Raw genomic sequence first — 25,362 nt, 5'->3', positions numbered from 1 at the left:
TCCAACACCAGTGCCATTTGTATTGCAGTTAATTTTATGGTCTATACATATATTGAGTGATGCTTCTATCCCTAGCGAGCAATGTAATGTTTTATAGGATGTATCCCAACTCTGAATTTTTGATATTATCGTTTCTTCCTCCATCCTTGAGACATTTGTGGCAGACATACAGGTCATACAGCAAAGGCAACATCTGACCAATGGCATTTTATTCAAGTTGTTGGTTATTCAGCATTTGGGATCTTATGACCTAGTTTTTGCCCAACACCAGCACTCAGGCACATCCCAGGAGGAGAAGCTGCAGAATTTGTGGCTTGAAGCCGGTTCAAAGGTATGTGGATTAGGTTGATTGGCCGTGCTAAATTGACCCTAGTTTCAGTGGATTAGCAGGGTAAAGGTGTGGAGTTACAGGAATAGGACTTGGGTGGGATTGTGGTCAGTATAACTCGATGGGCTGAATGGCCTCCTGTACTGTAGGGACTCTATGATTCTATGCAGCAGGATCAACTGCTATCCTGGGGCTGAGTGCAGCACAAACCTGTCACTGAAACTGAAGCACATCTCTACTGCTGCCCCTTCCCCATGCCCCAATTTGTGCTTTTGGTAGATGGAGGCAGAGAGTGGTCTGAACATGAAGGGAGGATGTAATCAAGGTGTTTGAAATGATTGAAGAGTAAGATAAATGAAACAAAATCTGTTCCTTCTGAATTAATCGAGAACAAATAATAAACTTAGAGCTGAACCATTCAGAAGTTAAATTCTTTCTACATCTGCTCCAAAAGGCTATGGTTGCTAAATCATTTTAAACAAAGGCAACATCTGACCAATGGCATTTTATTCAAGTTGTTGGTTATTCAGCATTTGGGATCTTATGACCTAGTTTTTGCCCAACACCAGCACTCAGGCACATCCCAGGAGGAGAAGCTGTTGAATTTTTTGTTAAGAGTAGTGAGGCATATGGATCAAGGTCAGGTAAATTGGTTTGGCATACATATCAACTGTGATATTATTGAATGATGCGGAGATGCCGGTGTTGGACTGAGGTGAACACAGTAAGAAATCTGACATCACCAGGTTTAAGTTCAACCGATTTATTTGATAGTAAACTCACAAGCTTTCGAGGTTAAACGCTTCGTCAGGTGAATGGAGAGTTCTGGCCTCAGACAGAGCATGTAGAGCACAGACAGTTTACAGATTACTGATTAGAATGCGAATCTTTACACCAAACCTACTATTCAAATCTTAAAGTGGCCGACAATATGAGTGGAAGGAGCACTGATCACAGGTTAAAGAGATGTGTATTGTCTTCAGACAGTACAACAAGTGAGGTTTTGCAAACCCAGGCAAGTCACGGGGGTTACAGATAGTGCAACATGAACCCAAGGTCCCTGATGAGACCATCCTCATGTGTGCGGAACTTGGCTATCAGTCTCTGCTCAGCGACTCTGCACTGTCACATGTCGTGAAGGCCGCCTTGGAGAATGCTTACCCGAAGGTCAGAGGCTGAACGCCCGTGACCACTGAAGTGAATCTCAAACAGACCATTGTTTGCAGCAAACTCCCCAGCCTTCAGGAGAACAGTGACCACAATACCACACAACCCTGCCACAGCAACCTCTGCAAGACATGCCAGATCATTGACATGGATGACATCATCACACGTGAGAATACCATCCACCAGGTACACAGTAAATACTCTTGCAACTCGGCCAACGTTGTCTACCTGATACGTTGCAAGAAGGGATGTCCCGAAGCATGGTACATTGAGGAGACCATGCAGACGCTACGACAACGGATGAACGAACGTCGCTCGACAATCACCAGGCAAGACTGTTCCCTTCCTGTTGGCGAACACTTCAGTGGTCACGGGCATTCGGCCTCTGACCTTCGGGTAAGCGTTGTCCAAGGTGGCCTTCACGACACGTGACAGTGCAGAGTCACTGAGCAGAGACTGATAGCCAAGTTCCACACACATGAGGACGGACTCAACAGGGATCTTGGGTTCATGTTGCACTATCTGTAACCCCCGTGACTTGCCTGGGTTTGCAAAACCTCACTTGTTGTACTGTCTGGAGACAATACACATCTCTTTAACCTGTGATCAGTGCTCCTTCCACTCATATTGTCGGCCACTTTAAGATTTGAATAGCAGGTTTGGTGTAAAGATTCACATTCTAGTCAGTAATCTGTAAACTGTGCTCTACATGCTCTGTCTGAGGCCAGAACTCTCCATTCACCTGACGAAGAGTTTAACCTCGAAAGCTTGTGAGCTTACTATCAAATAAATTGGTTGGACTTAAACCTGGTGTTGTCAGACTTCTTACTATATTATTGAATGGCAGAGCAGGCTCAAAGAGTTGAATGGCCTCTTCCTGTTCCTATGATAGAATCAGAGAATCCCAACAGTACAGATGGAGGCCATTCAACCCATCAGGCCTGAATTGACAACAGTCCCACCCAGGCTCTATCCCTATAACCCCACGTGTTTACCAGCTCGTCCCCTTGACACTACGGGCCAATTTAGCCAATCAACCTAACCCGCACATCTTTGGACTGTGGGAGGAAACTGGAGCACTTGGAAGAAACCCACACAACATGGGAGGAATATGCAAACTCCACATAGTCACCCGAGACCACAATTGAACCAGGGTCCCTGTGAGGCAGCAATGCTAACCACTGTGCCACCCTCTGACATTTCCATGGCAACATTTCCATGGTGATAACTGATTCTGAATGGACCACTAAAACACTGGGTAGCTGGTATGTTTAATTATAAACGATGGGATTTCCAGGTTTGAAGTGCCATTCTGCTTATCTTTGTTGACGCATTTACCAGCCTGATATAAGGCAATATAAAAGATATCAACCACTATCTGTCAGACACGGGGCATTCAGAATTCCAGCTTAAAGTAGTCTATAATGCTTTAAGTTTCTATCGCCATTTTGATTATCCCAAAGGACTTTATAGCCACTTACAATTACTATAGATAACATAGCCACCAATTTGTGCGCAGATTGCATAAGTGGAAATGTGATAATGCCCTGAGACTTGTTTTGGTTTTAAATGATATTGTTTGAAGGATAATATTCACCAGGAAGAACTCCACTGCCCTTTGCAATAACACGATGGGATATTTTACATGCACCTGAGAGAGCAGAGGGGACACTGGAGTTCCTGCTAAGACTGTGTGCTCATTTTCAAGAAATCTGACCTTGTTACATGCTGGCTAAAGAAATGCACCAAAGAGAAAATATGAAAAACGAACCATTGTTTCCTTCCTCTTGGTATGTTGTTACTACAATTCATAGTTTAGATTGTCACAATTTAATTTCAGAAATAATGTAAATCTGCAGATGCTGCTATCAAACACCACCAAATGTATTTCTGTAGCGCCTTTGAATGTAATAAAATATCCCAAGCTGGTTTGTAAAATTAGCATGAACCAAAGATGGAGACATGGACATACGTAGCCAAGGATTGATCAGGGAGTCAGAAGTTTTAAGGAGTATCTTAAAGGGATGATTTAAGTAAAAAGGCAGCAAGGTTTCGGGTGGATTTCCTAAGCTTTGGAGTGCAATGGATATTAGAATCATAGAAACCCTACAGTGCAGAAGGAGGCCGTTCGGGCCATTAAGACCGTACTGACAACAATCCCACCTAGGCCCTATCCCTGTACCTTTGCATATTTACCCTGTTAATCCCTCTAACCGATGCATCCTGGGACACAGGGCAATTTAGCATGGCTAATGCTGTCAAACCCGCATATCTTTGGACTGTGGGAGGAAACTGGAGCTTCTGGAGGAAACGCACGCACACATGGAGAGAACGTTCAAACTCCACACAGGCAATGACGAGGATTGGAAGTGGAGGATGCACAACATCCCAGGATAGGAGGAATGCAGAGCTCTGAGGGTTGTCAGGCTTGGTGATGTTACGGAAACAGGAAGGGTGAGACTACAAAGGGAGTTAAACAAGCATGTGAGCTATTGGGGAATTGGAGTTGATGCACTTCACCAAGCACAGGAGTGATGTTTAACAGGAATTTGGTGAGAGTTGAGATACGGGCAGCAAAATTTTCAATGACGTCAAGTTCACGAAACATGGAAAATGGGTGGCTAGCCAAATGAGTATTGGAGTTGAATCTGGAGGTAACTCGAGAATGAATGACAGTTTCAGCAGCAAATGGGCCGCAGATGGGGTAATATTACAGATTGCAAGAGGGAGATCTTGGTAATGCAAAGAGTATGGAGTCAGAAGCTGAGCTTGGCCAAAACATGTGCTGAAATGTGAGAGGTTCTGGTTCAGCCCAAGAGGATGGCCCAGGTGAGGACAGTATTGTATGGCAAGGGAACATGTTTGTAGCTTACCTATTTCTCTGCTCAGTCAGAGGATATTTTTGTTCTGCCAAGAATGGATGTTGGGCAAGCAGCACTATATCAGAGACAGTAGAACAAATATGCAACTTGAGATAATTCAGCATTGTTGAAACTCAATTTTGATGTTGCATGTGCAAAATTCATTTGTAAGTATAAAACAGGTATTCATAGGCAAGGTTAAAAGAAACCGGTCAGGAAAACAACTAATCAGGGTTTGAATTTCCATGTGCCCACCGTCCTGCTCAACATTTCCTATTTGTACTGAACATCTGTCCCAGAAGGGTTGATTGCAGGAAACCATTTTTTCTGTTAAAAATTTCCACTTTGTTGCCACAGCTCTCCCATTTCTGAAATGTGCCGCATGACTATCAAAGGTAACACCAACTGATTGCCAAGTTGAAAAGTAAGCTTTCCTTCATTTTTATCCCCTTTCTTTTCAGATATTTCATATTGAAACGTGGTCACAGGAGTCACACTTTGGTACCTCATCCAAGCAGGTGTCCTTCCTGACTTAATCTGGATAATGACCATCTACAATAAATGGCAGAATATTTAGTGTTCAGAGGGAAGCACCACAAAAATACCTTCCCCTCCTCTCCAGCCTTCATCCAATGCCCCACATTCTGGGGTTTTCCAGGTCATAATCAGAACTATCTGCCTTTGCTCAGCTTACTCAGTCCAGACCAATAATGAAACATTGACTTTGGTTTGCAACCCTCAGTTCCACACAAGCACTGCAGTTATCTTTGAGCCATCAGAGAGGCTACCTGCTGTGATTTAATTGGATATATACTCGGCTTAATGAAGAAATACATATTTAATGAACAGTGGATTGTCAAAAACATCCAATGTAGCATTAAACCACTCAGCCGTATGCATATTTGACACCAGACGCGGGTATTGTCTGGGCGTATACATTATTGCCACAGATTTTGCAGACGGTGTTTTTTTTTCTAATTTTGTTTAGGTATGTCTAGTTACAGATCACAATTTTCAAAGAATAATGCTAAAAGCTGATGATCCCTTTCAAGTGGAATCTTGGCATTTATTGCAAAACAACTAGTTTTTAAAAGTAATGTTGTTGCGATTGTATGACGCGTTGGTGAGACCATGCCTGAAGTTATCGTGTCCAGATTTGGTCTCCTTGCTTGAGGGTGGATGTAGTAGCACTAGAGGCAGTTTAAAGAAGGTTCACCAGATTGATCCAGGGATGTTAGGCTGTAGTTTGAGGAGGGTTGAATAACTTTGGCCAATACTTGCTGGAGTTCAGAAGAAGGAGGGGGAATCTGATGGATGTAAAATGCTAAAGGGGATTGATAAGGTGGATGTTGAACAGATGTTCTTGTGGGACAGTCTAGAACCAGAGGTCATAAATATCAAATGAAAAGAAGTAAGTTCAAAATTGAGGTGAGGAGAAACTGTTTTTCTCAGATGATACTGAATCTGTGAAACTCACTGCCCCAGAGTGCAGTGGAGACAGAATCAATCAACAGATTCAAGAAAGTAATGGATATGTCTCTGATTGAAAGCAGGATCGAGGGCAATGGGGAACAAGCAGTAAATGAAGTTGAGATGAGGATAAGATCAGCCATGATCATGTTAAGTGGCGGAGCAGACTCGAAGGGCTGAATCGCCTCTTCCTGTTCCTTATTCCTTTGTTACTAACATATGCCCAAAAGTGAGAGCTGCCAAAAATCTTATAATTGTGGTCCAGTATATCTATGCTAATCAAAAATTAACTCCTTGACACAGGTTGACATGTACTGTCGCCTCCTGTTGAATTTAGTGATTAACATGGTTCTGCGCCAAGAATGAACCCATGGAAAGTAGATCAGTTTGATGCTTAAGTGATCTTCAACATCAGGCTTAAGGGTCAACATTGATGTACGTTTGTGCTGTTTAAAAGCAAGAAAGTAGTAGGTGTTGAAGAAATTGGTATTTATGGTGTTCCCCTAGTGATGGAGCAGGAATACGTCATCCCCCAATCTGACTCAGTACAATGTGTTTAAAGCAGAAAGGAAAATAAATAAAGGGTGATATATAATTTCCCTTTACATCATGTACAATTGGTGTCTAACTTTAGTGATGTATGGAGCCAGTCAATCAAAGGGAGAAATTTAGTGTAGGGTTACTGCTACTGTAAAGGGAAGAAATATTTTGGTTATTCTGCATTGTGCAACGTTTTGGGCCTCCTGTAATGGAGGAGATGGGTAAGTCTAACTAATCCCTCAATGTAAAGTTGCAAGATTCTCAGCTAATTGTCTGAAAGTGAGGAGCGGCACACTAATGACAATAAGAAAATTTGCCTAACGAGTGTGTTTGAGACAAATTGAAAGAGCCCAGTTGGAGTTTGGAATTTCAAGAGTATACATATTTGCTCTACCAAGCCAAAGAGCAGACTGCTGAAGGCAGAAATCACATTGCGAGTGTTGACTTTGTGGGGCAGGAAAAAAGAGCAGAATGCTGTGCCAGCACTTAACAAAAAGAGCTTTATAGTCTTATTTTTTAAATTGAAGCTTAATATTTTCCATTTATATATTGTGTGTGCTAAGTTGAACTGCAGTACATGTGTTCAGGCACTGAAGAGTTAGCAAGGTAGGAAGTTCATTGTATCTTAGTATAGAACTGTTCACGGCCATCTGAAAATGTTGTTTCCTCGCTGCGCAATTTAGGAAATGACAGATACATTTGCCATTTTCCTGAGGACATTAAACACCATGGCCGTCAGATGTGGTTTCCTTTTAGACCATCAATGCATCCTGCTGTATACAAGCAGGAAGAGCCACATTGAGTGGGGCGCAATGAGAGCCATAAGTTGTACAGAAAGGATGACCCTCGCAATGCCTTTTATATAACTGGTTAGCATTTTGCATCATAGATATCTCACCCTTACGTTTGCAACAAAGTTGAATCATTTAAACCTTTTGTTGCAAGCAAACAAATCCACTCTTGAATGCACCAAAGGAGAAATTGTGAACAGATCCGAGTAATTCCTCTTCAGCACAGAACAAGCACTCGGGCATCTCGGAGCCCACCAGTAAAATGTATCCATAGCGTGATCTTGGCAACCTTGCAAAGCTAGGAAAATGTTTATTGGAGAAAGGTATAATATTTCTGAGCACAATTCCAGACGGGTGTAGAACGTCCCCAGCACAAAAATAGAAAAGCATTACTCAATTGCTTGTTATTTATGGCCCTCTATCTAGACTAATTTAATTGAACTTTCCTAGTTCAGTCTAAAAATACACAATTACCATAGCATGGTGGTTTCCACATAGCAGGATATCAGTTTGAGAATGTGAAAGACTTTGCCTTTTTGTTGGAAAACATGTGAAAAATACTTTTAAAATGTGTCACTCTAATTTTTCAACTTGTGGTTTAACTGACCTTTTATCCCTTTTTTGAGTTTCTGACTGTAGCTGAAGAATGACTCCATAGATGCATTTGCCTCATGCAAGGGTCCTTTTTCACTAAAGATGTTTGTGCTGCCCAATTACCATGACCCCTGTACCCCAGTCGCCCTACCTAGATTAAGGTTGCTGAGGTCAGAGTGCTGCCACTCTTAAGATCACTTTAATTGACCACAGATTAAGGATTATGCCTGCCTGGTTTGAATGTCTAATTGAAAATCTGAAGCAGGGGTTTTCTCCCAGATGCTCAGTGTTGAGCTAAATCCAGCTAAATACAAAGACTTGCAAAATACAGTATGCTGCTTTTTTATTGATCATCAAGTGCCAGGAAAAAGGCAGCCAGGTGTGCCAACTCCTTTCTGAAGTTTACAATGCAATGGCAAAACATTTTCAAAATGTAATTTCTCGTATCTGCCTTATCATCCTAACTGGATGTTCCAATCACATTGGTACACATTATTTACCTTGGCCAATTGCACCCTGTCTTCCAGCAAAATTAGAAATTTATTTGTCTATGAGACCCAGAAGTTACTACCTGCTGTTAGTAAGCAACCTCACTTGAGTAAATCCGTAAGATTCTAAGGTTGCTTTCTCACCGTAAGCCGCAGAGTCGAAAAGTTGATGTCCCACTGTCTCATTCTGCCTTATTACCAGTAAGAATTGAATATTTTAATCAGCGGAATTGAATACTTTATGTACTTTGGGAATACTTTTACTCATTTTCTAGAGTATGAGAATTTGAACACTCTGCCTTTTCTGTTAACATAACTGTATTTTGTGGCATTTTGTTCCCAAAGAATGTGGCCTGTCTCATTGACTCTTCCCATTATGCTCCAGGGCAGTTTGCATTTTGGCCAAGGTGCACAATACATTGAAAAATGCTTGTTTAAACCTAAAGTATACGTGAGTGCCTATGCAAGTAGTACCTTTGTATAAAATAAGTATAAGGCACATTGTGGTCTTTATTCTCAGTTAATTTCCCCTGTTTAGGAATCTTAGTTTTTCAAGCCTCTGGGTTTTTTTGAACCCATCTAACAGAATCTTTTTTACTTAAAATCCCAGCCCATCAAGAAAATGCTGATCATGTTTGTTAGAGGGAAAGGCAGAGCCAAGCAACACCGCAGTGTGCTCCAGGGCAACATCCAGGGTATCACTATTCACTGGGGCGTCAAGCGCATCTTCAGGCTGATCTGTGAAGAGAGATCTGAGGGGTCCTAGGTGTACCTGGAGAAGGTCATCAGGGATGTGGTGTACACCCTGAGGTGCTGAGGGCAGACCCTTGATGGCTTCAGTGGTTGAGGAAAGTTTTTAAGAAAGATTGCGACTGGAATATTTTGTGCAAATGCAGTGTCAGCATCACATTGGACTTGACAGAATGTTTTGCAGTTATTTAGAATCTCAAATGACCGCGGGTCACCTCAAAGCCCTTTCCAGTCAGAGAGGTACTTGTGTGCTCTAATGTAAAAAAACAACCAATTTACACTCAATGAGGTCCCACAGACAGTGATATGATAATGGCCAGATAATCTGTCTTTGTGATGTTGGTTGAGGGATAAATATTGCCTAGGATCCTGGCAAGAGCCCTCACCAGCATAGTGCCATGAGATCTTCTGCATTTATCAACAAGTTCCATCTGAAAATTTGCACAGTATATCTTGGCAAATTGCTAGCCCCCAAGGAATTGTACGAAGGAGAGGGGAACATTAAAAAAAAGCGATTTGGTCACCCTATTATAGAAAGGATATTATTAAACTAGAAAGAGTGCAGAAAACATTTACTAGGATGTTATCAGGACTTGATGGTTTGAGTTATAAGGAGAGGCTGGATAGAGTGGGACTTTTTTCTCTGGAGTGTAGAAAGCTGAGGGATGATCTTATAGAGGTGGATGAAATCATGAGCAACACAGTTCAGCCAGGTCGTCAATATCTTTTTCCAAAGCTAGGAGACTCTAAAACTAGAGGGCATAGGTTTAAGGTGAGAGGAGAGAGATGCAAAAGGGTCTGGGGGGCAATTTTTTCAGGTGGTGAGTGTCTGGAATAAGCTGCTCGAGCTAGTAGTAGAGGTGGATACAATGTTGTCTTTTAAAAAGCATTTAGATACTTGCATGGGTAAGATGGGTATAGAGGGATATGGGCCAAATGTGGGCAATTGGGATTAGCTTAGGGGTTTGAAAAAAAAGGCGATATGAACAAATTGGACTGAAGGGCCTGTTTCCATGCTATAAACCTGTATAACTCTATGGTTTAGATCAACAACATTGGCCTTGTCCAATAAATTGAGAATTCAAACAGAGTGATCTTGTGTTTGCAGTGAGGAGAAAATGACAGCAGCAGCGATCAGGAAATGTCACAAATGTACAATGGGCCTCATAAAATCAGAAGGATGCAACAGGATGTCCTGTCGCTGTGGGGCGCAGATCTGCTACCTCTGCCGGGCTCCAATAAATGGGTATGACCATTTCTGCCAACACCCACGGTCACCGGGAGCACCTTGTCGTTTATGCAAGAGGTGCTCGTTATGGACAGATCCTAAGGTAAGATGTTGTGCATTTCAAACAATCCTGTTAATTTCAGTGCAAAATTCTAATGTATCACTTGACAAACAAGGCTTGTTTTAGTTTTTCCAGAGATGGACCTCTTGTACAGAAAAAGAAAATGCCACTTGTACTCTAAGGGTTATAGAAAACAGTTCATGCGGCAAAAATTCAACATACATTCAGTTGTATTGATAATCCACCCCTGACATCATGTTCAGGTGGAATTGCTTAAAATAATTTCGAAGTATTCGTTCAATTAGCTATGTTAATTAATGTGATGCCATCCTCATTTCAGGGGAATGGGTACTGTTCAGTCTTGGCTGATGGTAAATGTCAAGTTGCCCAAATCCCAAAGTGAAACTTAAAATGGCTGCCAGAATGTTTTCTGCAATATGTATAGTATGAGGAGATGCTCTGAAATCAGGAAATGATGTCTCTGACCACTTTTGATGACTTTTATTAAAGTAAATGCATTTTAAAAATAAATTAAAAATTACACTGAAACACAAGAATGGTCTCACGCAGCTAACAGTAATTTAAAACTATTCCACAAGATCTTAACTTAAAACTACACTCAGAGCTAACATCCCCTTTGCTTGGCAAGTATCCTGAAAAGTTTTAATTTATAGAGTTTTAATCATTTTACCACAGTGTCTTTTTGCTCTTGGTGACTCCTCCGAGGCTGACAGCAACTGTTTCGACAGCAACTGTTTCCCCAGATCTGGGAGATGTGACCAGCTTGATTTGATTATTGTCACGTGTATTAACATACAGTGAAATGTATTGTTTCTTGCGCACTATACAAACAAAACAAATTCATAGAGAAGGAAAGGAGAGAGTGCAGAATGTACTATTACAGTCATAGCTAGGGTGTAGAGAAAGATCAACTTAATGCAAGGTAAGTCCATTCAAAAGCCTGACAGCAGCAGGGAAGAAGCTGTTCTTGAGCTGGCTGGTATGTGATCTCGGACTTTAGTATCTTTTTCCTGGTGGAAGAAGATGGAAGAGAGAATGTCCAGGGTGCATTGGGTCCTTAATTATACTGGCTGCTTTGCTGAGGCAGCGGGAAATATAGACAGAGTCAATGGATGAGAGGCTGGTTTGCGTGATGGATTGGGCTACATTCACAACCTTTTGTAGTTCCTTGTGGTCTTGGGCAGAGCAGGAGCCATACCAAGCTCTGATACAACCAGAAAGAATGCTTTCTATGGTGCATCTGTAAAAGTTGGTGAGAGTCGTAGCTGATGTGCCAAATTTCTGGGAAATTTAGGCAGCTACCGACTCGTGCAGACTTTGGTGTTTTCTTAAAGGAATTTCTTCTCATTCTCCATTGTTTCATCCAGTTTCGTCGAAGTGCTGTTTTCCCAGAATAAACTCCTTTATTTTAGTTCCTATACTTTAAAAAGTAACTTAGCCTATCTTTACCTCACTTAAACTTTTACACCTTTACTGTTGTTTTAGACTTTTGCAGTCACTCTGTCTCTTAATTTAAGTTACAGCAATCTCACCCCCACCACATTGTTTTCCAGTACATGGGAGATGTGACAGTGATATTCAGCAAAAAATGATACTTGTTCCTCATTTTTCTGACACCTCCCTTTTTCAAAGAATTAGCTGTTATGATTATTTTTTCGAACCTTTTCACATTAGTTGATACACTTCTCTATACACTATTATAATAAGATGCATGCATTAACAGCATAGCACAGATAACGTTCCTTTCTCCTCAGACTTCAAATATCCAATCTTTCTTGCACTTTAAATCCTTGATAATGCATCTGCAATTAGGTTTTCTCAAGACATACCTATAATCTATAAGTTAATGGTTGTAGTAATAAATTCTGTCTTTAAAAGTCTAGCATTGCAGTCTCAAACTTTTCCAATAACTTCAGTGGTTTATGAGCAAGAAACAGGCTCTTTGGCCCACCAAGTCTGTGCCAACACAGTTGCCTCTCTAATATTTTCTTGCCTCTTCGAGGTCCAGATCCCTGTATCGCCTACTGGTTCATATATCTATCAAGATGCCTCTTGAACATTGTTAGAGAATCTGCTTCCACAATCTCTTCTGGCAGTGCGTTCCAGGCATTTGCCATCCTATATGTGAAAAACTTGCCCCTTACATCCCTTTTAAACTCCCCCCACCCCCCCTCCTCACTTACAATCTGTGCCCCTGAGTAATTGACTCTTCGACTGAGGGAAAAAGACTCTGAGTATTCCACTCTACCTAAGCCTGTCATAATCTTGTAAACCTCTATCAGGGCCCCCCTCACCTTCTGACGCTCCAGTGAAACAATCCAAATTTATTCAACCTTTCTTTATAGTCCATATCCTCCAAACCAGGCAACATTCTGGTATATCTCTTCTGCACCCTTTCCAATGTATCAATATCCTTCTGGTCATGTGACAACTAGAATTGTGCAAAGTCCTTCAAACGCAGCCTGACCAAAGTCTTATACAGCTGCAACATGATTTTCCACTTCCTATACTCAATGTCCCAACCAATGAAGGCCAACATGCCGTATGCCTACTTGACCACCTGAGTTGCCACCTTCACAGAACTGTGGATCTGCATGCCTAGATACCTCTGTGTATTAATATTTCTAAGCACTTTACCATTTACTGTATCCTTTCCTTCAGATTCATGTAAATAATGGCAAGTACCTCTCGTAGAATGGATGAAAGAGGTTTCAGCTTTTGTAACGCCAGATAGCTTTTATCAGTACCAACTCAGTCTGGTATGAAAAATGCACCAGCAACTTTTCGAAGACTGATGAAAAAGGTTATGACTGGACAGAGTTTTGATTCTATCACGATAGTGAATACCAATTGAACATAAGGACATAAGAACATAAGAAATAGGAGCAGGAGTAGGCCATCTGGCCCTTCGAGCCTGCCCCGCCATTCAATAAGATCATGGCTGATCTGTCGTGGCTCAGTTCCACATTCCCACCCTCTCCCCATAACCCTTAATCCCCTCTCTTATCAAAAACCCATCAACCCTCTTCTTAAAAATATTTAGCGAGGTAGCCTCCACCACTTCAACAGGCAGAGAATTCCAGAGATTCACCACCCTTTGAGTGAAGAAGTTCTTCCTCAACTCCGTTCTAAACCGCCCCCCCTTTATCTTGAGGCTGTGCCCCCTAGTCCTACTGTCCTTTCTGAGCGGGAAGAGTCTCTCCACCTCTATCCTATCCATCCCATTCATCATCATATACGTCTTAATGAGATCTCCCCTCATTCTTCTAAACTCTAACGAGTACAAGCCTAGTTTATTCAGCCTCTCCTCATAGCTCAACCCCCTCAACTCTGGCATCAGCCTAGTAAACCTCCTCTGCACTCCCTCCAAGGCCAAAATATCCTTGTGTAAGTACGGCGCCCAAAACTGCACACAGTACTCCAGCTGCGGCCTCACCAATGCCCTATACAGCCGCAGCAAGACCTCCCTACTTTTATATTCAATCCCCCTCGCTATGAAGGCCAGCATCCCATTTGCCTTCCTGACCACCTGCTGCACCTGCAAGCTGGGTTTTTGCGACTCATGCACAAGGACCCCGAGGTCCCTCTGCACCGCCGCTTGCTGCAGTTTTTCTCCACGTAAGTAATAATCCTTCCTACCATTCTTCCTACCAAAGTGGACCACCTCGCACTTGCCAACATTAAATTCCATTTGCCATTTCCTGGCCCATTCGCCCAGCCTATCTAGATCCTTCTGCAGACTCTCCACACCCTCCGCACAATTTGCCTTTCCACCAATCTTGGTGTCATCAGCAAATTTCGACACCATACGCTCGGTTCCCTCCTCCAGATCATCTATATAAATGGTAAATAGCTGAGGCCCCAGCACCGACCCCTGAGGCACTCCACTAGTCACTGACCGCCAATCCGAATAGCACCCATTGATCCCCACTCTCTGCCTCCTATTTGACAACCAGTCCTCTATCCACGCTAACACCCTACCCCCAACTCCATGTCCCCTGACCTTCTGCAATAACCTCTTGTGAGGTACCTTGTCAAACGCCTTCAGAAAATCAAGAAAGACCACATCCACCGGCTCTCCTCTATCCACCGCCCTAGACACATCCTCATAGAACTCCAGTAAATTTGTCAGACACGACTTCCCCTTAACGAAGACTCTTCCCGCTCAAAAAAGACAGTAGGACTAGGGGGCACAGCCTCAAGATAAAAGGGGGGCGGTTTAGAATGGAGTTGAGGAGGAACTTCTTCACTCAAAGGGTGGTGAATCTCTGGAATTCTCTGCCCGTTGAAGTGGTGGAGGCTGCCTCGCTAAATATTTTTAAGACGCGGGTTGATGGGTTTTTGATAGAAGAGGGGATTAAGGGTTATGGGGAGAGGGCGGGAAAGTGGAACTGAGCAGCGACAGATCAGCCATGATCTTATTGAATGGCGGGGCAGGCTCGAAGGGCTGGATGGCCTACTCCTGCTCCTATTTTTTATGTTCTTATGTTAAACCGTGCTGCGTCTGCTCTATCAAGCAATTCCCCTCAAGATGCCTCACTATTTCCTCCTTGATGACGGATTCTAACATTTTACCTACAACAGACGTTAAACTAACCGGCCTATAATTCCCCGCCTTTTGCCTGGCACCCTTCTTAAACAACGGCGTAACATTAGCCGCTTTCCAATCTTCCGGCACTTCCCCGGAATCCAGCGACGTCTGGAAAATAACCACCAATTGCTGCAATTTGACTCTATTGTTCTTGAGCATAAATTCAATTTATTTTGCATGTTTGATAACATTACTGGATTCAATCTATAAGATGTTGCTTGATTGGAACAGAATTCCCCTCAGCTACATTTATTCATTCAAGTTTATTCAGGGTGGCTCAGTGTTTAGCACTGTTGCCTCATGGCCCCAGGGACCAAAATTTGATTCTGACCTTGGGTGACTGTGTGGAGTTTGCAAATTCTCCACATGTCAACGTGGATTTCCTCTGGGTGCTCCAGTTTCCTCCCACAGTCCAAAGTTGTGTAGGTTAGGTGGATTGGGCAGGATTACAGGGATAGGGTCGTGGTAGGAACAGTCTATTAGCGAGTCAGTGCAGACTTGATGGGCCAATGGTGGCCTCCTGCACCATTGGAATTCTGTAGTTCTATACTCACATATAGTTCTAATGTGACTGCAATAGTTCTTGCAATCACTTTGATTCTTATCTGATAGGTAATGCAGTATTTCATTCAAATTTTAAGCACTTACTGTCCAACTTAATAGGAGGAAAATCAATTTCAGAACCTTACATCCTTTCCCAGATTCATCACCAATACTTTTCAATTATCCTCTCTATCAAAGTACCTTTTGAGCATATTTAAATGGCACACTTCATTTTTTTTTTGTATCTGGCATTCTTACCAAATAATTCACTTTACTTTTAGTTTATTTTCAAGTTTGTAAGACCCACCAAACCTTGTTTTTAATGATTCATCTGATACAGACAACAAAACCTAACACATTTTCCCCAGCAACAAATCTGAGTCTTTGCCTCCCTATTTGCTTCTGTCTCTATCATCTGCTGTGATAGTTTAAATGCTTTTTAGCCAACATGCTGTGTTCAATCCTTCCCTGATCTTCGTCACTTGGTCCAAAGTGTGGTTTCTGAATTCTGACGTAAACTTACTTCTCCTGAATTCGTTTACATGTCTTCTCACTTCATGACAATAAGACAGAGAAGCAGAATTAGGCCACTTGGCCCATAGAGTCTGCTCTACCATTCAATCATGGCTAATATTTTTGTTTTTTTATTCATTTGTGGGACATGGGCATCACTAACTGGCCAGCATTTATTGCCCATCCCTAGTTGCCCTTGGAGGGCAGTTGAGAGTTGCTGTGGATCTGGAGTCACATATAGGGCAGACCAGGTAAGGGTGGCAGATTTCCTTCCCTAAAGTACATTAGTGAACCAGATGGATTTTTCCGACAATCAACAATGGTTTCATGGTCGTCGGAAGATCCTTAATTCCAGATTTTAATTAAATTAAAATTCCATCACCTGCTGTGCGGGATTCAAACCCGGGTCCCCAGAACATTAACTGAGTTTCTACATTAATAGTCGAGTGATTGTACCACAAGGCCATCGTGTCATAGTATTATCTCTTTCCACGTCCCCATTCTTATGCCTTTTGCCCATAACCCCTGATCCTCTTATTAATCAAGAACCTACCTAACTCTCTTGAAGACACAGCCTTGTGTGGCAAAGAGTTCCACAAATTCACGACTCTCTGGTTGAACAATTCCTCCTTACCTCTGTTTTAAAGGATTACCTCTTTAGCCTGAAGTTGTGCCCTCTGGTCCTAGTTTTTGCTGTTAACGGAAACATCCTCTCCATGTCCACTTGATCCAGGCCTCTCAGTATCCTGTAAGTTCCAATAAGATCTGCGCCCGCCCCTCCGCCCCCCAGCCCATCCTTCTAAACACCAACAAGTACAGACCCAGAGTCCTCAACTGTTCCTCATATGACAAGCTCTTCATTCTAGGGATCATTCTTGTGAACCTCCTCTGGATCCTTTCCAAGGCCAGCACATCATTCCTTAGATACAGGGCCCAGAACTGCTCACAGTACACCGATGGGGTCTGACCAGGGCACCATGGGCTCTTAACTTATTTAACAGTCTCCTGTGTGGCACCTTGTCAAAGGCCTTGTGGAAATCTAAATAAATCATGTCCACTGGTTCTCCTTTATCTAACTTCCTTGTTACCTCCTCAAAGAACTCTGTTTGTCAAACATGACAGCTGCAGAAGTACATCCCTGCTGTTGCAGTCTAGTCCTCTTGACATGAATGCTAACGTTGCATTTGCTTTCCTAATTGTCGACTGAACCTGTACGTTAAACTTAAGAGCATCTTGAACAAGGAAGCTTAAATCCCTTTGTGTTTCTGATTTCCTAAGCATTTTCCCATTTAGAAAATGGTCTGTGCCTCCGTTCCTCCTTCCAAAGTACATAATCTCATACTTCTCCATATTGTATTCCATCTGCCACTTCTTTGCCCACTCTCCTAACCTGTCCAAGTCCTTCTGCAGCATTTCAAATAATTGGTCCCCACACGGATGATTTAATACATATTTGATTTGTTATAGTCACATGTATTAGTATACAATGAAAAGTATTGTTTCTTGTGTGCTGTACAAACAAAGCATAGAGACGGAAAGGAGAGTGCAGAGTGTTATAATAATAGCTAGGGCATAGAGAAAGGTCAACTTAATACAAGGTAGGTCTATTCAACAGTCTGATGGCAGCATGGAAGAGGCTGTTGTTGAGTCAGTTGGTATGTGTCCTCAAACTTTTGTATCCTTTACCCGACAGAACAAGGTAGAAGACAGTATGTCGGGGTGCATGGGATCCTTTATTATGCTGACCGCTTTTCCGAGCCAGCAACAAGTGTAGACAGAGTCAATGAATGAGAAGTTAGTTTGCGTGGTGGACTGGGCTTCATTCATGGCCCTTTGTAGTTCCTTGTGGTCATGGACAGAGCAGGAGCTGTACCACGCTGTGATACAACCAGAAAGAATGCTTTCTCTGGTGCATCTGTAAAAGTTGGTGAGAGTTGTGGTGGACATGCCAAATTTCCTTAGCCTCCTGAGAAAGTAGCGGCATTGGTGGGCGTCGGGATGAAGGGACCAGGACAGGTTGTTGGTGATCTAGACATCTAGAAACCTTAAGTTCTCAACCGTTTCCACTTCAGCCCCATTGTCGTTGCACCAGTTCACTAGATTCTCTATCTCTTTCCTGAATTCTGTTTCACTATTTCTTTGAGATCTGACCTGCTACAGTGGTGTCATTGACAAACTTGAAATTTGAGTTGGAGGGGAATTTGGCACACAGTCATAGGTATGTCAGGAGTAAAGTAAGGGGCTGAGGACACAGCCTTGTGGGGCACCGGTGTTGAGGATGATTGTGGAAGAGGTGTTGTTGCCTATCCTTACTGATTGCAGTCTGTGGGTTAGGAAGTCTAGGATCCAGTTACAGAGGGAGGAACTGAGCCCCAGGCCATGGAGTTTGGAAGTGAGCTTTGTAGGGATAATGGTGTTGAAGGCTTAAGTGACAGGCTCATTCTTTAGATCACTGAAAACATAATGGGGTTTGCATGATTGATCTTATTGTTTGATATTAGCAGACCTTAGTTCTTGCATGAAAAAGCTTCTTATACTGATTGTGTGCCAACATAATGCTTTGAAAGGATCTAATTGAGGACATATGGGAACATTTCTAATGAAATACAGCTAAGAAATTTCCTACATGACAAAATAGCCCAGCCCTTTGCTTGTGGCTGAGTTGATAGACGACTTTCTACCATTTTTACATCTTTTGCCTCACTTTCACAGAAGCTTGGCATGTTCAGAACATAACTAGGAGCAAAAGTTGAACATCTGACCCTTGAAGCCTACTCCGCCGTTCAATAAGATCATGCCTGATCTTTTCGTGGATTCAGCTCCACTTGCCCGTCTGCTCACCATAACCCTTAATTCCTTTACAGTTCAAAAATCTATCTATCATTGCCTTAAAGACATTCAGTGAGGTAGCCTCAACTGCTTCACTGGGCAGGAAGTTCCACAGACTCTCAACCATTTGGGTGAAGGAGTTTCTCCTCAACTCGGTCCTTACTTTGAGGCCATGCCTCCTAGTTCTAGCTTCACCTGCCAGTGGAAACAACCTCCCTGCTTCTATCTTGTCTGTTCCCTTCATAATCTTACATGTTTCTGTAAGATCCCTCCTCATTCTTCTGAATTCCAATGAGTATAGTCCCAGTCTACACAGTCTATCCTCATAAACCAACCCTCTCAACTCCAGAATGAACCTAGTGAATGTCCCCTGCACCCCTGCAGAGGACTTTGTCAAGTAAGATCAAAACTGTGCACAGTATTCCAGCACAATGCAGCTGCAACATAACCTCCCTGTTTTTAAACTCCCTTCCTCTAACAGTGAAGACAGAATTCAATTTGCTACCTTAATTACCTGCTGCACCTGATTCTTGCACAAGAACACCCAAGTCCCTCAGCACAGCAGCATGCTGCAATTTTGTACAACTTAAATAATAATCCATTTTGCTGTTCTTCCTACCAAATTGGATGACCTCACATTTACTAACATTGTATTCCATTTGCCAGACCCTTGCCCACTTATTTAAACTATCTACATCCCTTTGCAGACTTTGTGTCCTCTGGATACCTTGCTCTACTACTCATCTGCAAACTTTGTCACAGTACATTTGGTCCCCAACTCCAAATCATCTATGTAAATTATAAACAGTTGCGGTCCCAACACTGATTCCTGAGGCACACCACTGGTCATTGATTGCCACCCAGAAAAGCACCCATTTATCCCCACGCTTTAATATCTATTAGTTTACCAATCCTCTATCCATGCTAATACATTACCTGTAATCCTTGCACCTTTTGCATTTTGTGCGGTACCTTGTTGAATGGCTTCTGAAATCCAGATATACCACATCTACCAGTTCCCCATTGTCCACTGTGCTCGTAATGTCCTCCAAGAATTCCATTTAATTGGTTAAACTACATTAAGCCTTGACTCCCAAAAGGAAACTCGCAATGGCGTTTGTCTGATGGTATTGGTGTCCATTTTAGGGCTTTTTTTTCCCCATTGACTTGCAAAAACCACATCTTTATTTATTGCAATTGTCTGTTTCTCATGATTAGAGAGTGGCGATGTTTATAGGTACAGGAAGTAGCTATTCAGCTAGTTATATTTATGCCAGCTTTTTGTGAGTATATTCCAAAACAAACCCTATTGCCGTACTCTATCTTTCTATAATAATGTTTACTCCACTGCTTCAAATATTTTTCATGTCCCCAAAGGGGGTGGGTCTGCCTGGATAAGATACCCCCCACCCTGGAATTTCCCACAATCATTTTTGTCTGGCTAGTTTGGCAATTTGTAGTCCAGGAAGAACAAGAAAATTGCCAGCAGTATTTATGATCAGAGACATTTGCGTATACTTTTGAGGACAAAATGGAAGCAGTTTTTGAATTTTCCAACATATGATGTTTCTGTTCATGCTTTCCAGGTTTTCTCCTGTGCTGCACTTTTGCTTTCAATTAAAGGTGGAAAATATATTTTGACCATATATAATGACTTGGAAATTAAAGAACAGAAACAGGTCATTCAGCCCATCAGGGTCTATGCACGTGATTATGCTCCATGTGGAGTACTGACTACGACAATTGGATTGCTACTTTATCACCATGTTTCATGGGGGTATTTTCTAATTTTTCATTCTTTTAATTCTAAAGTTTTAAGTGCGAAATGTTTAAACTGACAGCATTAATTAACTAATCATAATTCATGTTGGTATTTCAGATCCTTCTGTATTGTCCACCAATCTTTGACAAGTTTCTGATCAAAATCAAGCTTTTATTTTTCCATGGAAATATTTCGGCATTTATTATGAGCAGATTATTGCTAGTATTTAAAGCTAATCAGAAAAAACCTGCCCAGAATTAAAACTGGTGCTCTGTGTGAATGTGTTATGAATAGCTGTTAAAAATACTCATTCAGTGCTCTCTATTGCTTGTTGGTGTCTTGTATGCCCTTCTCCAATTTGTTGATCTTTTTGTTGAAAGCATTCACTCATTTTGACACAAAAATCAAAGAAGATAATCCCACGTCGGCCCCAGGTTGCGAATGGTACTAACTGCAGGTACTTTGGCGTTTGGCCAATTTACTGCTGGGTAGTCAACATCGGTGCCTTCCTCATGAGCTGATGCATGGTATCTGCATTCATTTGGGAATAGTGATGGCAGGAGGTTGAGTAATTGACTATTGCCTTTTTGAACAGGTTCTAAATTCAGAAGCTGAAAACAGTGGGACAAATCAAAGCTTACACATATTGGCAGGTGCTCCTTTAAGATCATTCTGGGGTCAAATGTTACAAGACAAATTCCGAATCATTACGGAGTGTGCCAATGGGTCTGGACAGTGGGTCTCATTAGAATGTTGTGTCTGTGACCCACTTTCTCTTCAAATCCAATTTTCTTCCACTAATGTCAGAGTACATTTGTGCAATAAATTTCAAATAATGTCACTGTTCCCTTAAACACGTTTTCCTGGAAAAGTAGCACTCTGATACAGCTTTGCACTATTTTATAAAGATACTTTTTGAAAATCTAATGTATGCGAAGACATCTGTGCAGGTTAGAGTCTTATTTTGATGATTTTTTTTAAAGGCCTTGGTTGTTTTTGTCGCTTCCATGGCAGTGATTTTCAACCAACTTATGCTGGGGCTGTACAAACAGCTTTAACATGGCTCTACGGTGTAAGTTAGAGAATTGCTGCAACCCATTAAAAAAATTTAGCATCACATGCAGTCTATAGGTTATTGCACCCGAGTTAGAATTAAACCCATTCTTCAGAGAATTAGTCTTCAAAGCATAAAAGTGAGGAAATAACACGACAACTGATGACTCAGTTGTTTGAGCAGTGAGTAACGGAGCTTGACAGACTGGAAGGTTTTCGGTTCAATTCCTGGTCTGTATTCGACTAATGCGCTTATGTTCAGACAGATATTGAGGTGCTGTTGTATAGCCTGGGTAGATCTTATGTTTGATCTTGGATCTGTGCTAGCAGTGTTCACCAGTAGGATTAGGAGACCCAGTGAATTGCATGGACAGGCTGTGATAGTCCCTAAATGAGATTCTTGATCGCATCCATTGTGTAGATTGAAATATGAAGATTGATGACTTGAGTGAGGCACAGGAGTGGCAACAACAAGCAAAAGTGGAAGAATTTGGTAATGTAATGGAAACTCCCAATTTTGAACAAAAGAACACGTTGCATAGCCTTGCGCAGTTGTGTTGAATGCTGACTATCCCTACTAACATGAAGTAAATAGAAATTTCCCAAAAGGCCACCTTTAAATAAACATCAGCAGTTAGAATACACAGTGGTGTCATGTGTGGAATTAGTTGTAGTCATTTAGAACATATACCATTAGGCAGCTGCCTTGGGACCTTGTGTAATAGCCACTTTTAAATATTAAAAATTAAATTCCATTTAAAGGCTCTCAGGTGCAAGAGTGACTCGTGTCCCATGATCTCTCAGTGCTACCAATTAATGTAGATTTATTCTTTTATTGTTTTACGTGTCTGGGTAATTTGCTGAAAATCTCCCCTGAAACAGTTAAATCCTGCACGAGATCAAATGTCTCTCCTAACCTTCTGTTGATCATTTCTCCCGAGAGGGAGAGACTCCTCTGCATAACCTTGTTATGTATTATGTTTGTGTTGCTATCGATACAACATTTTTGCTGTTTGTCAGGTGTCTTTGAGTATGGTGACGACACATTCAATGCAGAGCAGAGTCAGTGGCTGCAACCTGCTAGCCACATTTGTCGTTTTCATCAGCTCTCTCAGACTGATCCTGCAAAAGCAGCAAAGAACTCGAGAATGCCCATTTTCCTTATTGAGATATCAACTTGTCAAATAAAGGAAATGCTGGAAATGTCAGATCTGCTGAACATCTGTAGAGAAAGAAACAATGTTTCAGGTTGCTGGTTCTTTCGGAGAACTGAGAATTCTTTGAGGTCTAACAGTTTTCAAGTTGAGCAGGGAAAGTGGGGAGAGGAAGGAAGAACAAAAGGGAAAGCCTGTGAGAGGCAAGAGAGATTTAACGACACAAGGGATGTCAGTGAAAGGCTGAAAGAGCGAGGAACGGAATAAGCTTTTTTAAATGTCTACCGGAGCCAAAAATAAGATGGTAGAATCGCCACTAACAGTGGCCAATCAAAAAAGAAAGAAGGCAGGGTTGATGATTTGGCATTTTTGAACTCAATGTTGAGTCCAAAAGGCTGTTCCAAGTGCTTAGTTGAAAGATAATGTGTTGTTCGTGCAGCTTACATTGAGCTTCGTTGGAACAGTGCAGTAAGCCAGAGTGGGAGTGGAGAGGGGGATTAAGAGACCAGAAGATCGTCATGCTTGCCAAGTGAACTTTCTGCAGAGTATTTCCAGAATTTCCTGTTTTTATTTCAGATTTCCAACTTGCACAGTACTTTATTCTCATACAAATGTGCCAAACAATGCACATTTACCCAATGTATTAAAAAAAGAGCTAAAAGCCCAGTGTAGGCTAAAACACTGACAAATGAATTCTACTCCCCTGTGTACCTGCAGATTCTTCCCATTGTGTTTTGTTCACCCTCTGAATTTCTCGAACTTCATTAGTTTGCAGGGGCAGCTTTCAGGTAGATTTCCCAGTATGCAGCGAAGGTTACACCAGGACAAATGAAGTGCATCATACCCAGTTTTAATCTGTATTTCGTTTTTTTTTGCACAACTTCAGCATCGTAGTTACATATGTGCAATGATCACTGACTGATGATAGTGGAAGATTAAATTTTAGGTAAATTTAACAGGAGGTATATCGAACACAGAAAAACTACAGCACAAAAGGACCTTAAACCTGTGTCCTCTCGTAGCAAACATTCCAGCCCTTGGAAAAAGCCTCTGAGAATCCACCCGATCTATACCTCTCAACATCTTATACACTTATCAGGTCACCTCTCATCCTTCGTCTCTCCAAGGAGAAAAGACCGAGCTCTCTCAACCTATCCTCATAAGGCATGCCACCCAATCCAGGCAACAACCTTGTAAATCTCCTCTGCATCCTTTCGATGGCATCCACATCCTTCCTGTAATGATGTGACAAGAACTGAGCACGTTTTCCAAGAGAGGTCTGACTAGGGTCTTATAAAGCTGCAACATTATCTCCCGACTCCTAAACTGAATCCCTCGATTGATGAAGGCCAGTACACCATATGCCTTCTTAACCACATCCTCTACCTGCGAGGCCAATTTAAGAGTTCTATGGACCTGGACGCCAAGATCTTTCTGATCCTCTACAGTGCTAAGAGTTTTACCCTTGATATTATACTCCTTTATCCCATTTGATCTGCCAAAATGCACCACTATACATTTATCCGGGTTGCAGTCCATATGCAAATATGTGTTACGTTTAGGTGGCAGCAGTCTTTGTGGAATGAAGTAAGGCTCAATCTAACTTGGGGCAGTTAGCCTTGGGGAATTCACCCTTCAGCCTTGCTGAGGGCCAAGTGTCAAGTGAAAGAAATTCACAACACAGGTGTGAGTTGGATATATCCATCAATTTATCCCCTTTTTGGCTGCTGCAGACAATGTGATACTTGTCAAGGTTGTTGTCAAGAGAATGGATGTGTTGCCGCAATCCTCGTAGGTCATTTGTTGTAGCTTGCCTCATCGGAGATGGTGGTAGGTTTCAGCCTGCAGCTGGACAGTACTGTCATTAGGTGTCCTCTGTTCCAAGATAGCTACGAGTTTAGTCACAGGTGGCATATATCTGTACCTAGCTGCTCACTTATCCATGCCCTGTGAAGACTGGTATCCATTGGTCGTTTATCGGGAACGTACTGCTTCTTGAGATTATGACATTCCGCAACTGGTGCATTTAAAGGAAGCACCAGAATTACCAACAGCCAAGCATTTCTGTATCTTCATGTCATTCAGTTTTTGCTTCCATTGGGATCAGGGTCCTCTACAAATGCTAGTATGTACACTGTGCAGTTACATATGTGAGAATACTTGTGGTGAGCAAAGAAAGCCATGCAGTCTTAACCTATCACATTCCCGACATCCTTTGCAAAGTTCAGATACAGAAACTCCATTGTTAGCTACGTGGTTTAAAAAAAATAGTGCAACCTTAGTGCTGAAAAGCAACAATCTGTCATTAAATCATACTTGGGACATGTACTTTCTCAACATGCAGCATTTAAACTTTAAACAGATGTAATTATGAATGGCAGTCTTACACATGAATCTTCAGGGATTGCAAGCAGGGGAGCTTATTTACATATTTCAATTGACCAATCCCCACAATCCTGTGCCTTTTCTGAGATGTATTTTGCTGCTTGTGATCTTAGACTCTTCAAAAAGAGGAATGTAATGCCAGATTTTTTACACAGTTTTTCAGCTGGTCTTGTCTAATTTAAGTTTGTGAGTTGGTCAGACCCAGTCTCCAAATCAAAGCTACTAATTTGTGT

General features: G+C 41.9%; 1 protein-coding gene across 1 annotated transcript in view; it reads left to right on the top strand.

Annotated features, from left to right (window-relative positions):
- rnf216 (ring finger protein 216) overlaps positions 1-25,362 on the top strand; it is a 201,859-nt gene that overhangs the window by 149,302 nt on the left and 27,195 nt on the right. Inside the window, exon 15 of the mRNA XM_080206384.1 lies at positions 10,098-10,320. Coding sequence (XP_080062510.1) covers positions 10,098-10,320 — 223 coding nt within the window. The remainder of the gene's footprint in view (positions 1-10,097; positions 10,321-25,362) is intronic.

This window comes from Carcharhinus amblyrhynchos, chromosome 18 (assembly GCF_965287045.1).
Source record: "Carcharhinus amblyrhynchos chromosome 18, sCarAmb.v2.hapA, whole genome shotgun sequence".
NCBI classification, from domain to species: Eukaryota; Metazoa; Chordata; class Chondrichthyes; order Carcharhiniformes; family Carcharhinidae; genus Carcharhinus; species Carcharhinus amblyrhynchos.
Note: the sequence above shows the minus strand (reverse complement) of the source record. Positions and strands in the feature narration are given on the sequence as shown.